Source organism: Engraulis encrasicolus, chromosome 21 (assembly GCF_034702125.1).
Source record: "Engraulis encrasicolus isolate BLACKSEA-1 chromosome 21, IST_EnEncr_1.0, whole genome shotgun sequence".
NCBI lineage: Eukaryota > Metazoa > Chordata > Actinopteri > Clupeiformes > Engraulidae > Engraulis > Engraulis encrasicolus.
The window spans coordinates 32,497,576-32,515,369 of record NC_085877.1 but is presented as its reverse complement, the minus strand read 5'-3'; the positions used below and the strand labels follow the sequence as shown (position 1 = coordinate 32,515,369).

The 17,794-nt window shown below is 41.9% G+C and overlaps 2 protein-coding genes and 1 long non-coding RNA gene across 3 annotated transcripts in view; 2 read left to right on the top strand and 1 right to left on the bottom strand.

Moving 5' to 3' along the window:
* Positions 1–2,759: 2,759 nt before the first annotated feature.
* LOC134437149 (uncharacterized) lies at positions 2,760–10,360 on the bottom strand. Its single transcript, XR_010032331.1, has 3 exons — positions 10,263–10,360; positions 5,678–5,757; positions 2,760–2,837 (listed from the first exon to the last, which is right to left on the bottom strand). It is a non-coding gene; the product is annotated as an uncharacterized LOC134437149 (long non-coding RNA).
* Positions 3,692–5,714, top strand: lratb.2 (lecithin retinol acyltransferase b, tandem duplicate 2). Its single transcript, XM_063186613.1, has 3 exons — positions 3,692–3,751; positions 3,827–4,288; positions 5,559–5,714. The coding sequence occupies exons 1-3, from the start codon at positions 3,692–3,694 to the stop codon at positions 5,712–5,714; spliced, it is 678 nt and encodes a 225-aa protein (XP_063042683.1).
* Positions 10,269–17,794, top strand: part of rbm46 (RNA binding motif protein 46) — a 16,819-nt gene continuing 9,293 nt past the window's right edge. Inside the window, exons 1-4 of the mRNA XM_063186612.1 lie at positions 10,269–10,412; positions 14,569–14,735; positions 15,232–15,569; positions 16,587–16,716. Of these exons, the coding sequence (XP_063042682.1) occupies positions 10,327–10,412; positions 14,569–14,735; positions 15,232–15,569; positions 16,587–16,716 (721 nt within the window). The 5' untranslated portion in view covers positions 10,269–10,326. The remainder of the gene's footprint in view (positions 10,413–14,568; positions 14,736–15,231; positions 15,570–16,586; positions 16,717–17,794) is intronic.

Sequence of the window (17,794 nt, the reverse complement as noted above, 5' to 3'; positions counted from 1 at the left end):
GCATATTTTCTTACTGAGAGGTGCCTACTATTAATCAGTTTGATCGTTTCATGAATATGTACTAAGTAATAGCAAAATGTTTACTGGTCTGACTCAAGTACAATAAGATATGCAGCCAAAGATGTCTAAGTAGTTCAAAATGGCAGACATGGAGAAGATCCATCTACTAATGTGTGGACATTGTACATTTACAAATCATAATGGATATTTAGAATGGGATGGTGTTACAATATTCATGTAAAAAAGATAACACTTGTGAATGGGCAGAACTTGGAGATAGACTAAAAGTCTCTTATTTGGGACTAAAATGTGAACTTCCCATGAATCCCGCTACATTGAAATAAAATGTGGCACAAAACATATTTACTGACTGAGGTTTTCTTCTCCAAATAAACTTAGGAAGTTCATTATTAAGTCAACCATACCAATTGAGTGTTGTGGCAGTCCAGTTTCCAGCTATGTCATAGTAATGTCATTAAACATTTGATTGGTTCTGGTTGAATCACCAGAGGGCTTTGTAGAGTGGTTCAGCATTCTCTCTCTTTCTCTCAATCTCTCTCTGTTACGGTCTCTCGCTCTCTCTGTCTCTCTTTCTCTCGCTCTCTCTCTCCCTCTCTCTCTCTCTCTCTCTCTCTCTCTGCTTAGCTACTCATCTCTCTCTCTCTCCCCCATCCCCTGTCCCCCTTGATTTCTCCTGTATCTCTCAGCCCCCCTCCTCTCTCTCTCCCTCTCTCTCTCTCTCGGTTTACCTATCTCTCAGGGCCCCCTTCTCTTCCCCTGCCTCTTCTTTTTCGGTTTCCCATGGCATGTGAGTGGGTCAGCGTGTTCGTCTCTGTGGGTGCCTGTACCTTGTTATGAGCGCTCTTGTGGCTTCATGATTAGTGCTGCTCCACGGTCACAGCCCTAAGCCACAGACTAATCAGTTTTGTTGTGCGTCCTCTCCTCCGACTCTCTGCTGCTCTCTCACCACAGCCGCAGTCTCCGACCATCTCTGACCGACCTTCTTTCCAGTCTTTTCAATCCTCTCCTTCTCCCCCTACTTTTCTCCCTCTCTCCCTTCTCATCTTCCTCTCTTGTCAGGGAAGTATGCGAAACCGCAGGAAGCGTCCAACATGAAAATAAATCAGACAAATAGAAACCAAGTATGTCTTCTTTTCTTGAGCTGAAATACAAACAATGATGCACAATGGGCAAACAACAGAATACAGGTACCCCACACACAAGAATAAGCTGCCTGTCAAAGCGACTAGTGAGAGTGTCAGTGTTACCAGCAGTGTACAGCAGAGTTTCATCTGCAGCATTTGGCCAGTGGGAAAGTGCCAATTTCAAGCCTTGGTCAAAGAGACCATGTCTTTTGTCAAAGAGACCATGTTCTCCCCCTTAAATTCTCTTGTCAAGGAAGTATGTGAAACCGCATGATGCGGCCGGACGGAGAGAAAATCCCATCCATCTGCGCCCGTGGCCTCCTGTGCCAATGATGTGATGTGCCGGCCTTGCTTGCGAATCCAGACTGAAGACAAAGTTTAACTCCTTAGCGCAGAGCCCATGTTATAACCCTCCTGTCACCAAAATTGTAATTGCTATGTCTTAATCTGTTACTTAAGACTCTCAGTAATGTCATAGCAATGTTGTTTTAGAGATGTACAGGATCCAAGATCCGGTTCCGGATCCGGCAGGATAATAGGGGTTTTTCAGACTTCAGATCCGGTTCCAGGATCCAGGATCCGGTAGCCGAGGCTTTTAAGTCAAAATAGTTTGAGCCAACGTGATAAAAAGGGCCCACGTGTGTGAGTAGGCTATGTGTTTCAACCCTTTCGTAGGATCCGGTATCCGGTTCCGGATCCGGCAGGATCTTAAGCAGTGGATCCGGTATCCGGCAGGATCCTAAAAATCAGGATCCGGTGCATCTCTTGTTATGATATAGTATTTTCAGCATATAGTGCATAGGCCCGCCGGCAACCCCATCTGCAGTAAGAGGCTACAAAGAAGAAGAAGAGGGTGCTGTATTGCATCAATTGTTTGAAGAACAATCAGGTGCTCTTCAGAAAGGTCCCCAACGATTTCACTGCTTTGCTTTTGACTATCCACCAACAGTATAGGCTCCTTGTTGAAAGTTACGTTTCACATATTTGTCCCTTCTCCACTACGTTTACATTTTCACTATGTCACATATCTGAAAATCCTACCATCATAATTTGTTCTACAGCATTTTGGTTTGGGATCAGGGTGCATCCAAAGCACCTCAAGACCATCCTGTAAGCTGAGGAAGTGGGGAAATACACAAAACTTGAAACTGTAAAAAAAAAAATGGTTTAAACTAACAAAAGTAAGTATCTGGGCCAGGCTGCCTAACTTTTGTAAGTTGACTTGAAATAATAATTGGTTAATAATAATAATAATAATATATGGGAATTTCCACTAACAACAGTAAGTTTGGTCAACTTACAAACATTAGGCAGTCCGGACACTAACTTTTGTTAGTTTAAGCCAGTGTTTCCCAACCAGGGGTACGTGTACCACTAGGGGTACGCGAGCACACTGCAGGGGGTACTTGGAAAAATGTAATTCTAAGAAATGCATGGAGCATAGTCACACTGGAAAAGAAAAAGCAAAGTAATACATGAGCTAGGTGGTACTCATGGCACAACAAAAAGGCTCGGGGGGTACATGAGACGAAAAAGGTTGGGAAACACTGGTTTAAGCTATGTTTTTTAGAGTGTGTGTATGAAATGCACAATATACAGCACAGATGAACTTGCCTTGCCTGGCCTTGCCTGTGGCATTGCCTTTCCTTGCGTGCGCTGGTTGCCTCATTTCACTCCACTTTTGGTTTCATTCTAAGGGAAGAATGCATAAACAATTAGATTCATCCCGCAAATCAAATGTAATCTGTAATTATACAAGACATAAGGCAATTAAAAAAATGGAGGGTTGGGGTGGGGGTGTATAATTTAAGGGATTTTGGGAGAATTTCTTTCTTTAAAAAAAAAAAAAACATCCCACAGGAATTGCGCCACAGCAGTGGCTGGTGGAGTAACATGGATTAATTTTCTATAATTGTGTTTTTATACGTGTCATGAAAGAGCGCGCAATCCTGAGAGATTTGGAGCGAGCGGAGGCTAGCAAACACACACACACACACACACACACACACACACACACACACACACACACACACACACACACACACACACACACACACACACACACACACACACACACACACACACCACAAAAGCTGCAAACAAGACGGGCTAAAAACAGGGGCACTAACTAAACTCACTAAGGCCCATTGAGAAACTCTGATATTGTTCCCGCTGACCCCATGTGATTGTCCAAAGCCCCACACGGTCCCTTATTGTTTGAGGGCCAAGAAAGTGTTGCAGCAATGGCCGGCATTGGGGCTTAATCCCCGGCTCTCCCCTCCTCTTTGCCAACCTTACACTCACAAATAAATACCCATGTGCGGAGAGCCGTGGGAGGTCAGTCCGTCCGCGCTGCCTGAGTCTTTCTCACACCCCTCTTTCCTTTCCTTTCCTTTCCTTTCCTTTCGTGTCGTGTCGTCAGTCTTCATCACCCCTCTTTCCTTTCTGAGACTTTTCTCGCCACTCTTTCCTTTTCTGAGGCTCTCTCATCCCTCCTTCCTGTCCTGTCCTGTCCTGGCCCGTCGCGTCTTTTCCCGGCCGTGAGGATGGCTCTCCTGCAGCTGCTGAGCTTGATGTTCCTCACCATCACCACCACGACAGAGCAGGTCAAGAAGCACGAGCGAGAGGAGGGGGGCGCGGAGCAGGACAGGCGCGGGGACAACAAGGAGGAGGAGGACGAGGAGGAGGACGATGACAAAGACAAAGCCAAGCTGCGCGAGTACGACCTGTCCCTGTACAAGAGAGGTGACCTGCTGGAGGTGCCACGCACCCTCTTCACCCACTTTGGCATCTACCTGGGCGACGACCGCGTGGCGCACATGATCCCCGACATCCTGCCCGTCTTCACCTCCAACCGAAAGCTCATCGCCACCATGGTGACCAACATGCGGCTGATCCTGGGCGCCATCGCCAAGGCCGCCAGCGTGCGCGTGGACTCGGTCAAGGACTTTGCGTACGGCGGGGACATTATCGTGAACCCCATGGACAAGATGTGCTCGCGGGGGCCGCTGGACGGCGAGGAGGTGGGCCGGCGGGCTGAGAAGTTGATTGGGCCCGTGCGCTACAGCCTGCTGTGGTACAACTGCGAGCACTACGTCATGTACTGCCGATACGGCACCGCCATCAGCTTCCAGTCCACCAAGGTAAGAGCGGATTGATAGGAGAATGGGCTTGAGTGGCACAGGAATAGAATACAATAGAACAGAACAGAATAGAACAGAATAGAATAGAATATAATAGAATAGAATAGAATTTAATATAATTGAACAGAACAGAATAGAATAGAACAGAACAGAATAGAACAGAATAGAATAGAATAGAATAGAATAGAATAGATAGAACTAAACTGAACAGAATAGCATGAAAGAGAACAGAATATATGGCGGAATAGTTTGTGCAAGGTAGATGGACAGAAGGGGATGGACTTGAATAGAATAGGATAGAATAGAATAGAATAGAGGAAAAAATGCCAAGCATTTCAGGTGGCAAGGTTGGTCAAGAACATCATAACAGTTTATGATGTTCTTTCTAAGCACTGCTTAGCAAGTCTCCACAACATGGTCTGTAATATTACAATCGGCAATTCTGGGGGCACTTACAGTGAATGAAATACGGCAGCAAAACGTATGAGCACTCAATCATTCTTGGTTTCTTCTGGGTAAAAGAAATGTTCAGAGCAGTCAAGATTGTATTCCATTCTTCCCACAGAGTTGAGCATTCTGTTTTCCAAGAACTCGCGAAAGAAAGGGGAAAAAACATACATGTCATTCTTCTTCAGCTTTTTTCTGGGAAAGTGTCTGTTGGGAAAGTCTTGTTATGCTGTGTAATGCGTTGTAATGCAAAGGGATATGCGTCACTCATCCAGATTAGGGCCACTGTTGCAGCAATTGCGCAGCACAACAAAATCTCACTGGCTGGTGTGGTGTGCGATTAGAGCAGGCTGCAATTGTGAAATAGGTACACAGATCAAAGGGCTACCTTGTACTGTAATTCTACAGCTAATGTGAAACTGCTCCGGAAAAAAATGGTCCACTGTAGGCCTACTTGAACTTGAACTTGAACTTGATTTGCTGCCTGTCTACTGAACAATCAGATGTGGCCTCGGTACACAGTGGCCTATGTGAGTTGGTGACCACTTGTGAAGTGCATTTGTGATTAAATAATTCTTTAGGTGTTCAAATTGTATTCATACAAAACGGTATAAGGCCTACCTGTATGATGATGCAAATAAGCCAAACCAATTTCACAATAGGCCTACTCTTTTCTCATTTTGACAGGTCTAGCACTGCTTTGAGGTTTTGCTTCCACCTAGTGGTGAAACATAAAAAGTGCACTTTGAGCTTGCGTTCTGCATTGCATTAAATGCTATTATCTTTCTTTGTCTGTTTTTTTTTCTTCTTTTTTTCTTCTTAGTTCTGTAAAGCAGTTCGGAAGATCTTCTGCAGTTCGGGGTGTTGTATTTTAAGTGTCTGCCTCGGCGTGGGAATCACGGTTTACCTGAAGGCGAATCCACTATTCACCATGATACCAACCTTAGTCATCACCCTCCACATCTGGATGGCCTCATGACTTCATCCCACCGATGCAGAAACATGGCACTTGATCTTCAGCACTTGAAACGACAAGAAGAAGACGAATTAACAAATGACTTTGGGTGGGGGATGAACCAATATGTAAATCATATCGCCATCATTACTTTAGTTGCCTAGATTTTAGCAGGGAAATCGGAGCTGTGTTCCCCTCACTGTCATGAAGGCCTAGCCTGCAGCATCTAGAAAATCACTGCAGAACATGACCAGCGACGGTTCTGCCAAGGTCTCTGGTTTATAAACGGTGGTTATAAAACTTAAAAGTAAAGTTGACTTTTAAAATGTTGTCAGAGAATTGCCATTGCCTCTATTGGGATGCTCTGGAAGAAGCATTGATGTAAATATACCAGGTAAATATTTTGTGTCGCATTATTAACTATCTTGTGTGTATTATCTGCATTAAAATATGTGAATCCAAGCTTGTGACTCGTTTGTGTCTTTTATCGTATTTATCCACCATACAGCGGCTATTAGTGCAGCGGCTAACCAAAACAATCGTTCAGTTTGTGATACAAGCATGAAAATGGATACACATGTAGTCAAAGGCATTCTAAAAAGAACTGGATATGGAGCCATCGTGAATTTTCAACATGGTGGCCATATCAGCCATTTTTCAAAATGGCCGCCAGCAATAACAGTTTTCTTACGAGTAATGGATATAATATGACATTTTAGACATATTTACCATTCATACTACTTGGTAAATGTCTTATGGATAATTTAAAAGTTGTCATGAATATTCAAGATGGCCGCCATTTTCAAGAAAAAGGCCATTACCGTTACGGAGCTGAAAACAGCGTGAAATTTAGAACGTTGCTTCCTTACGACCCAGTACTATACTGTACTGTACTATACTCTACTATACTGTACTGCAGGGTTTCCCAAACTGGGGTGCGTGCACCCCTGGGGGTGCGTGCACCCCTGGGGGTGCGCAGCCTGCCATTACGGGGTGCGCGGCCTGCCATTACGGGGTGCGTGAGCTGAATAGAGCAATGGTGGATATGTGTGTTTTATATCTAGCATTAATGCATATTCATTTGTTTTTAATTGCATGGTGAATTGTATGCTTGAAGGGTCAAATGAAGTGCAGTTTAACTCATTGACTATTGGAAAAGAGGATTCCCCAAAACGACTGTGCATAATGTGCAGTGAATCCGCAGTAAATCCTTGCTCCTGGGCCAACACCATAAATTCGCTTGGGGGGTGCGCGAACAACATTAAAATGTACAAGGGGGTGCGAAGGGAAAAAAGTTTGGGAACCACTGCTCTACTGTAATGTGAAATACCGTACTGTACTGTACTGTACTATACTGTATGCTACTGTACTGTACTGTACTATACTCTATTATACTGTACTGTACTGTAATGTGAAATACTGTACTGTACTGTACTATACTGTATGCTACTGTACTGTACTTTGCTATACTGCACCGTACTGTATGCTACTTTACTGTACTATACTGTGCTGCACCGTACTGTATGCTACTGTACTGTACTGTACTGTACTGTACTTTTCTATACTGCACCGTACTGTATACTACTGTACTATACTGTACTGCACCGTACTGTATGCTACTGTACTGTACTGTACTCTAATGTACTTTTCTATACTGCACCGTACTGTATGCTACTGTACTGTACTTTTCTATACTGCACCGTACTGTATGCTACTGTACTGCACTGTACTGTTCTGTAGTGTACTGTACAGTACAATTATAGAAGTGAAACATGTAGAACAGTCTGAGGTCATGTACAATAGAAAGCAAAAAAGTGTAGTGGGAATGAGTTATGTTACTGTTGCCACTCAAAATCTTGAAGGTTATGTCATGTGGCATTCATGTCAAGTTCATGTTAAGTCATGTGGCATTTTGTTTGGGGGGGTATGGTAGACTATCCTTCCTCCCAGACTATTTGTGTGCCTTGCATATCAAGAAAATGAGTACCAGTAATGATTTACTTTTATAGTATATACAGTACCATATGAGAATTGTTGTTTTATATAGATATTTCTCCTGTGGGTAAGGGTGGCACATGTTGTCCATCAGCTGTCAGTTTTGAAGTAGCAATTGAAGTACTCACTGACTAACTGTAATGCAACTTGTGACACAATTACTAGGTGAGGACTTGTTTGCAAATTCAGGAAAAAACAATTGACCTCTGCCTACTTACTCAACACCTACTTAGAAAACATTTCCATTTAATTTGAACTGAAGTGACATACCTTAGCCTACATGTATATTGAGTAATCTCTCTGTAATGCCATTCTAAAGATGCTGAAATTCACTCAATACATGCACAATGCTACTTGTGAGAATGTAGAATTAGGTGATCTTATGGGTTCTTCATACATATGGAGAGGTCCTGTATTTTACCCTCTCTCATACAAATAAGAAATATCTGTTATGGAAAATAGAGGATGGAGAACCTGCTACCTTGGACATCATCCTGCACTGACACTTCCCCATTCAGATGCTGAGCAAGCATTAGCAGCAGTCGTCTATTCTCACCATAGTTTTAGTGTGGGAAATGTTCATTGGAATTCAGACCAAGAATCTCCTCAAATCATTCACAATGGTACATTTGCTGTCAAGCATGTCAGCACAGACTTATACTTTCACACTATGTACTACAATAATCGATTCGGTAATGCAATTCAATTCAATGCAGCAAGTTTCATAATCGATGCAGAATTTTTTTCAAAGTTTCAATTACTTCCGTAGATATTTCAGGAGCAAATGAATGTTAAATTAAATAAAAGCACTTCAAAGCATTGAAAACTGCAAGACTGATACAGAAAACGTTGCTCAGTATCTGACTACTTGTATTGCCTCATCATGACTGATGAAACATTTACTTTGCTTTCAATAGAAATGTAATGCATTGCAATGCATTGTAGAATGGAATGGAATGGAATGGAATCGCTACCTCCCAAATCGTAATCAAATCGTGAGGGCAGTGCCAATGCACACCACTACTATGTACATTTTTGTACTTTTCATCAATCTGGTCAAGCAGACTACCACTGCCCTTTCATCTCTGCTGAGTTCGGGACTATATTAACATTGTCAGCTAAGTATGATGTCATGTAATAACAATATGACATAGTAGAAAGTTTTTTTTTTTGGAGGCCTCCTAGGCTAGAATTACAGCATATACCCTAAGGAAACACCATGCAAAGTGCTTTTGTCAGTTCCGTAATGGTAAAAACCCTCAGACTCAACTATTGTATGACTATCTGACATGGGCTGCCATTTTGAAAGAAACAGTGATACTAAACTGTATACCAAGTATAGAATGAGATAAAAGGAAGCTTCTGGTTAATTCCAAAGTTCCAAATTAGAATTCTGCATCATGAAAAATGACTGATTTGACACCGATATCACCTATATCAGATAAATCATACAAGTGACAGCGGCCATCTTGAAAATGGCAGCCATCTTGAATATTCATGACAACTTTTCAATTATCCATATTACATTTACCAAGTGGTATGAATGGTAAATATGTCTAAAATATGTTATATCCAAGAAAACTATTGTTGCTGGCGGCCATTTTGAAAAATGGCTGCCATGGCCACCATGTTGAAAATTCACGATGGCTCCATATCCAGTTCTTTTTGGAATGCCATTGGCTATATGTGTACCAATTGTCATGCTTGTATCACAAACTGAACGATTCCTTTATATTTTGCAGCTAAGCTATTAGACTATATTCAGGAATGGAAATGATGAATGTTGAATAAAACTGAAAATGTTCTGATGTGGCCTTGCTAACTCCAGCCATTTCTAAGCCAATCAATTTAGCTTAAAAAAAGAGGCCAAAACATGGGACGAAATGCAATAGTAATAGTTCATACTTTGAACTGATCCTTAAAACCCCTTTCATCACATAAGATTATTAAATATCTACCAATTTATATTTAGTGGAACATACTTTTTTCCCAAGGTCAAAGTTGTAGATTTCCATAGGGTGACATTATGAAAATACTAGGTGACAGGGTTACATTTTAAACTGTGACATATTGATTTGAAACTGTCACAGGTGGTAAACCACAGGCAATGTTTTTTGTATTGAATGTTTTTTTCTGAAACATTATGCAAATGAGGCCATGTACTGAAATGTGTGATAAAATCTGTGGTGACAGACCAAGCACAAATTTCAATACAAAAGATAGTTGTGTAGTTTGAATGAATTACTGTGAAAGTTTCACATTTATATATATATATATATATATATATATATATATATATATATATATATATATAGGCTATATATATATATATAGGCCTATATAACCTCTATATAATATCTATAATCTCATTTTTATGTATTTTGTTTACACCAAAAATGAATGGGAAATCTCCAACTCTGACCTTGAAAAACGTACACCACCAAATATAAATTGTTTTTTTTATATGGCATTTAGATATATTTATCGATTACAAAAAAACGTGGAAATCTTGCAATTTGTCCCGTGTCGAACGCTAGATTGACTGGACTGTCGTTCATTTCATGACCTTGGCCTTACCTGGGGTGGGGGAGGGGACACTGAGGAGCCGCGCTGAGTTGACACAAAGTTCATCTTCTTCATCATGTTCACTGCGCGCTTGATCGAGCTGTCAGCAGCAGCAGCTAGGAGGCACTCACACAACGTGAGAACAGTCAGATTAATCACCAGGTAATTTCAAAATTCAACTCATAGACTGCCTGTACAGTATTGTGCGATTGCTTGCGTATGGTTAGGAGAGGTCCGTACATTAATTCTACCAAATTCCTCGACCATGTACCAATTTGAACTATCGGTAATTACTTGTAATATGCTAATTTAGCTAGCTAACTTTGACGTCTCTAGCAGAGAACCTAAAATAAGAGGTAAAAGTGATTAGCTTACGTTCCGCCGACTAGTTTGTGGAGACTGTGGTAGATCAGTAAATGGGGAAGATGTTGCCTGCGTCGTAACTGATGGAAGGCTTTAGCCAAAACATGCAATTGTATACTTTATGTGATAACAGATAGTTGAGGAGAGTAAGAAAAAAATGCCGGTGTATGAGTTACATCAACTTAGCTAACGTGAAGAACTGGAAGAAAAGCCATGCCATTGTGTGCACAGCAAGCTAATAGTAATATGAGTTACCCAACATGTTGACCAAGGTGTGTAGGGTATTTAACATATATTTTTTAAATAACCTAAATGAACCTTAAATGAAACAATTGGTCTGACAAGCAACGTTTTCAGACGCATATTTGACGACACTTTCCCGCCGAAGTTAGTAGATAGAACTTGAGGAATGGTCCTCACCTCACCTCAGCCCTGCGTCAGTAGAACTAGCGTACTTTGAACTAGAAGCACCACATTGTTTTCGCAAGTTTTTTTTTTTTTAATAATCGCTGATACTTTATAATACAGAAATGATACTATATATCGAAACTATGTAATGTTATTTTGTGGAAGAGTGGTTGGGTTCTGCGCTGCGCGGCCTCTGTTCTGTTTTGTATCATGGAAGCTGCACACCTACATTATGATTAATAAAGCCTAATCGAATGTTTGGGTTCACCTTCACATGACCAGTTTGTGTCGCGTGTTGAGGATTTTCAAAGACCTCAGTGTAGTTTCAATCTCTTCCTCCATTGAATTGCAGTAGGATAGGCCTACTGTAGCCTATGTGGTTGAGAGACCTTGGCTAGGGGGGGGGGGGGGGGGGATAATCATCAAGTTCAAAATTTCACCACGCCCACTTGGGACATGATTAACACTATAAATACAAGAACTTTGACACCAAAAGTAACTCTGTATCTTGAAAATAACCCCCACCCCTTGAAAATGAAAAAAAGAGCCCAAAAGTGGCATTTTCTGCCCATTCCGCCTGGTATGCATAAGCTATTTTTACTGTTTGCTTATATACCGTTGCATAAATGCTTTCAAATCCATTTGATTTTTAATTAACACTATTAATAGAAGAAATGGTACACCTCAAGGTGACTCTGTATCTTGAAAATAACCCCCACCCCCTCTTTAAAATTAAAAAAGAACACAAAAACAGAGTTTTTAGCTGTTCTGCCCTTTGTATGCATTCACTATTCTTACAGTCTGCCAATATATATTGCAGGCTCTAGGCCCAATAAGAGGACATACAACATTGGTGAATTCAGGTAAATTGGGCGACTTTGGGCCATTCACTTGCAAAAAAGTGGCCCAATTGCCCTGAATTCTCCATACATGAAAATAGACATCAAAAGAAGGAGAGAGGGGGGAGAAATCTTGCATAAGCATGTACAAAATACCATCAGTCATGACAGTCTTAAGAGGCAGCCATACCAATGCTTCCACATTCATGATTGATATCTGACAGAGCTGCATCTGGGGCTTGTGAGAATCCTTATAATACAGTTTTGAGACAGCTTTCCAGACGACAAATGAACTTAAACATCAATTTCTTAAAGAGAGCATGTGAAGTACTTAGTCCTGAGTGACAAATTATTTAACTGGCACTGCAACTTCTATTTTTTTTCAGCAATATAGTCAAGCAATCATTATACTAAGTTACTTCATTATGCTACTTGGAATTTACGCAGGGTCTTTTTTGTAGCTGACCCATATTGGGGCTGCATAGGAGTACAGTAAGCAAGTTTACTTTCACATCATCAGAACAAACTTGTCTTACTAACATATTTGCTTGGACATGCAACACTCATCTCTGTCTATAGCATCATCTCCCAACTTCTCAGTGATAATGTGCCCAAGATATTTTGTACTGCTTGATACACATATTGATTGCCCTGGCAGATAAAACGCTAGAACTTTATAATCTTCCTTGGCTCTATATATCAACACAGCACTATTTTTTTTGCATTATACTGTACATAAAACTCAACCCCATGCTCAGAGCACACATTCAGGAGTTGCGGAAACCCAACAGTGCTGGGGGACATAATAGCCAGATCATCTGCATATATCAAATGGTTTTAAAACCAGTGTTTCCTATCAGCCATGCTGTCTTACACCTCCCCAGTTGTTTGGAGAGGTTGTCCATGTATTGGTTGAACAAGGCTGGAGATAGGAGTCCCCCTTGTCTAACTCCATTGCCTACACAGAAAGGAGTAGTAGATAGGCTATTTCCACATTTCACCAGCATATGTTGATTCGCATACCAGTAAACCAGAATACGTATGATGCACCTGAAGCTTTTTCCACAATTAGAGACAGACTTAAGGACTCAATTAACTGTAGAGCTGGCCTTATGCTGCCTGTAAATGGGGGTGGGGAACCTTTTCATTCAAATTGCCACTTCGAATTGCTCCAAGGGCCGTAAAAAGTCCTCCAAGGGCCGTAACTATGAACGCAAACCAGGATTTCCCCCCACTTAAGGCCTATATTGTAGCCACCTTTACAACAGACCCCACCTTCTCTAGGTCCCTGAATATATCTTAATTATGTTGCAAATGGAATTTCTAAGATTCCTTTACAAAAAATGTCACAGTTCATATGAAGCTGCATAATATTGAAATTATGTTGGGGGCCGCATAAATAAACAGCCTCAAGACATAGGTTCCCCCACCCCTGTTCTAGTATATGGCACTGTATTTCCTTGTAGTATCCTTGTCAAAGACCTTATCAGATTCCCCAGCACTTTTCCAACGTCCAAACATAGTGTTGCCTACTTCAATCACAGCTGAGCTCGCCTCACTGATAGAAAATGGCTGTCTGCTTGGGGATTTCAATGGTTTGCTTGCAGTCAACCAGCAGCCACAATGTAATATGTAAATGTACCTTATCACATTAGAACATTGCAACATCTGACAGGTGAACCAAAGTATTCTCTCAAGATATGTATATGTATCTTTAATGCTAAAAGGGGGAAAACAGGGCAAAAAACATGTCCGATTTAGTTTTTTGGGTGGGGTGGGGGGTTTATTTCATGATGGGTACCAACTTCCAATACAAAATATCTCTCAAATGACCCAATGCACCATCCCTGAAGTGGGCGTAATCATTTTCCAAAATTTTGATTTTTAGGCCATTTATCCCCCCCCCCTACCTTGGCCTTGAAGAGAGACAGTCTCTGCTCCAACATACATTGTGGAAATCATCACATAACTGTAAACTGTTCTAAAATATACTCATTAAAACTTACATGTATTTTACATACCGGTAATGAAATACCACATGAAACCGAAAAGCAAGATAGTAATTACCAATGTTGCTCCTTAAAAGGACACTGTGTGAGATTTTTAGTTGTTTATTTCCAGAATTCATGCTGCCCATTCACTAATGTTACCTTTTTCATGAATACTTACCACCAGCATCAAATTCTAAGTATTCATTATGACTGGAAAAATTGCACTTTTTATACATGAAAAGGGGATCTTCTCCATGGTCCGCCATTTTGAATTTCCAAAAATAGCCATTTTTAGCTGCAAAAATGACTGTACTTGGACCATACTAGACAATATTTGTTTAATACTTAGTAAACTTTCATGTAAAGATCAAATTTGGCAATAGGCAGCCCAGTTTCAATGAGCAGCATAGTTGCAGTACCTTTTTTGACTGATTAATTTCCTGCACAGTGTCCCTTTAACACACGCCTTTCCACCACTAGAACAATGTAATAGTCACACAAAAAGCTAGTAGGCCTACTACACCACAATGACAGTGCACAAGGCCTTTAATAATACTTACTTAACGACTTGGTCATTGTCATTCTGGTAACAGATAACTTATAACACAGGAAGTGTCTTAAGGGGTTAAAGGTGTCTGTCTCCAAGTTGTAGGCATCTGATGTACATGCAATCCAGTGTTGCTATTTGTAGACACTAACACAACTTTACACCCACAGCAAGCAAGTGGAAGAAGAAGAGATGGATGAGAACAATGGGAGCTTGACCGGAGAGGAGAGCAGGGTCGATAGTCTCAATGAAGCGGCACTCTTAGCATTGCTCGAGAAGACTGGCTACAGCATGGTGCAAGAGAATGGCCAGAGAAAGTTTGGTGGTCCACCTCCAGGTATACTTAACATAGCGTTTCTTATCTGGACACAAGCGTCAAAACGTGGAAGCAAAACGTGGAACTCATCGCGGAATGGAAGCAGTGTGATAGTAATTGTTAACCCATTTATGTCTGATGCTGCGTAGTGCAATATTGGCCCCAGTGCCTGGAGCTGCATTACGCAACATTCAGGCTCATGAGATTTCAGAATTTGGAAGATGAGGCTCCTACCTTTGAAATGCGATTCATGTTTTTACGTGCTTCAGAGGCTAAGATATTAAGGTTTTTATAGGCGGACAGCACCTTTCCCCAAAAAACTCCCTGGGAACCCCACCAACAACATCGCGGTTGCAAGGTCTACAAAAGCAAGATCCCCCATGACATTGCTGTTAATGTTGATGAGGCTATGTACAAGTGTGTATTTGCATGCGTGTTGACCAGGCTGGGTACAAGATCCTGCGTAACATTTCTGTGCATATAGATCAGGCCGTGTATCTGCATGTGTGTTGACTAGGCTGGGAGGGGCCTCCGCCGCCACGCGGCTGTGAGGTCTTCGTGGGCAAGATCCCTCGCGACATGTACGAGGACGAGCTGGTGCCGGTGTTTGAGCGGGCAGGCCGCATCTACGAGTTCCGGCTGATGATGGAGTTCAGCGGCGAGAACCGGGGCTACGCCTTCGTCATGTACACCACGCGCGAGGCTGCGCAGCGCGCCATCCAGCTCCTCGACAACCACGAGATCCGGCCCGGCAAGTTCATCGGCGTGTGCGTCAGCCTGGACAACTGCCGCCTCTTCATCGGCTCCATACCCAAGGACAAGCGCAAGGAGGAGATCCAGGAGGAGATGACCAAGGTGAAAATAATATCAAAATAACAGCGCTAAATAAAATAATAAAGTAATAAAAAATGATGAATAAAGTAAATTATTTATAAATAAGTAATAAACAATGATTAAGACGGCCTGCCCAAGGACAAGCACAAGGAGGAGATCCAGGAGAAGATGACCAAGGTGAAAATAACAACAAAATAATTCAGGGGTTTTCAACCTTGGGGTCAGGACCCCATATGGAGTCGCCTGGGATTCAAATGGGGTCGCCTGAAACGTCTAGGTGTGTAAAAAGAATATTGATACATTTTATCAATTATTATTATATGGTGTGACGTCATCGGTCGAATGCTCCATTCATTTCAATGGGGCTCCCCAACGTTCGCACGTCTGTTATTTTTCGATAACAGACGGGTTGGTCTATATCAGACCGCTGTCAATGGCAACAAGACTTTTCACTGCTAAAGCGACTTTTCAACAAGACTCTAATCAGCTGCTGTGATAGGCGAGTCGGTCGCTTTGTGGAATAGCAGCACTTCAGCTCCGCGTCGGGGTCTAAAGATTCTCTCTGTCGTGCTGCTATTCCACGGTAGCGACCTTCTCGCCGAACGTTAACCCTTACTTATAACACAATATGTGTGTGGGGTCCCCAGAAATGTTGGATGTCAAAATGGGATCCTGGGCCAAAAAAGGGTTGGGAACCACTGGAATAGATTAACAGTGATCATGTATGTAACAGTATCATATATGTAACAGTAATAAACAATGATTAAGACATCCTCCCCAAGGACAAGTGCAAGGAGCAGATCAGGAGGAGATGACGAAGGTACTACAGGTAGACCGATATATCTAAACAAGGATATCATCTGATACTGATGAAATAAAAAGACAAATTTTGGCCCAATACGTATATCAGCTGACCAATGTATCAGCCCAATGTAAGTTGTATCAGCCCAGTTTAATGTAAGTTGTTGCGTTGTTTTCAGTAGTTTTTCATTAACCGATGTGTCGCAATATCATGGTTGTTGTGTTTGGTGATGGCAGGTGACAGAGGGAGTTGTGGATGTCATAGTGTACCCCAGTGCCACCGACAAGACGAAGAACCGCGGCTTTGCCTTCGTGGAGTACGAGTCTCATAAGGCCGCGGCCATGGCTCGCAGGAAACTCATACCAGGTACACACACTCACACCCAGCTTTGTCAGAAACACTATTTCTTACCTGTTTGTAGTAGCCTCAAATTGTGCACCAGAAAACAGCTGACATTATAAGTACTGGTTAGCACTTTGCACCTTCCACCTATGCATTTATTTCGCCCTGTGTGCTCGATTAGAAACGGCATCAAGAGATCTTGATTGTTGTTATGGGATGCTGTCAATAGCTGTTCCCTTAGGAACCTTAGGAAACACAGTGACTGTAGATTGGCAGCAAAGTAGAATCTTCAAACACTGCACACCTCTTTAGTTATTTACTTTTTTAAAGATATTTTCAGGGGCTTTTTTGTGACTATTGATAGGAAAGTGGAGATTATGACAGGGAGTGATAATGGGGACAGAGAGATGGGGAAGGATCGGCAAATGACCCGGCCCGGAATCAAACCCGGCTTGTCAGGGTAGTAACCGAGTGCCCTACAGTTAGGCCACGGCAGGGCCTAGTTCTTTACTTTTGTATGAAAATTTAAAGTCATGAAGAATAAACAAGCCTGACCTGATTGAACGAAAACCTTCAAAGGCAATGTTGAAATTACTGTTCATAGTTTTTGCTGTTGATGTTGTAACATGGGGCATGACACAAGCATGCAAATCCTTCCAGTGGATGAGATTTTACACTTGATTTTATTTTCCTGATTGAATCCCTGATCTTCCAACTTGAAAGTGCATACATATAAAACAGTTGGCTCCATTGAAATATCTAAAGCACACAGTAGTTTCCAGCTGTTTGGAATCTCGGTTCTGCTTTTAGTGTGTGTGTGTGTGTGTGTGTGCGTGCGTGCGTGCGTGTGTGTAAACCTGTTTTAGTTGAATGGTCATTGTTACTTGATTAAGGTAATGTAAGTTTAATAACCTGACCTTTGAAATTGAATTGAGGTGAGTAGAGGTTTTTCAGAGAGCACAGTGGAGCTGGTGGAAAGGTTTTGGTTGTGATGAGGTAACTTTTTCCCTTTTAGCAATGAATAGCCCTGTTTTTATGTGTCACGTGACACCACTACCAGACAGAGCAGGCTTGTAACTCTGGTCTACATGTGTGTGTGTGT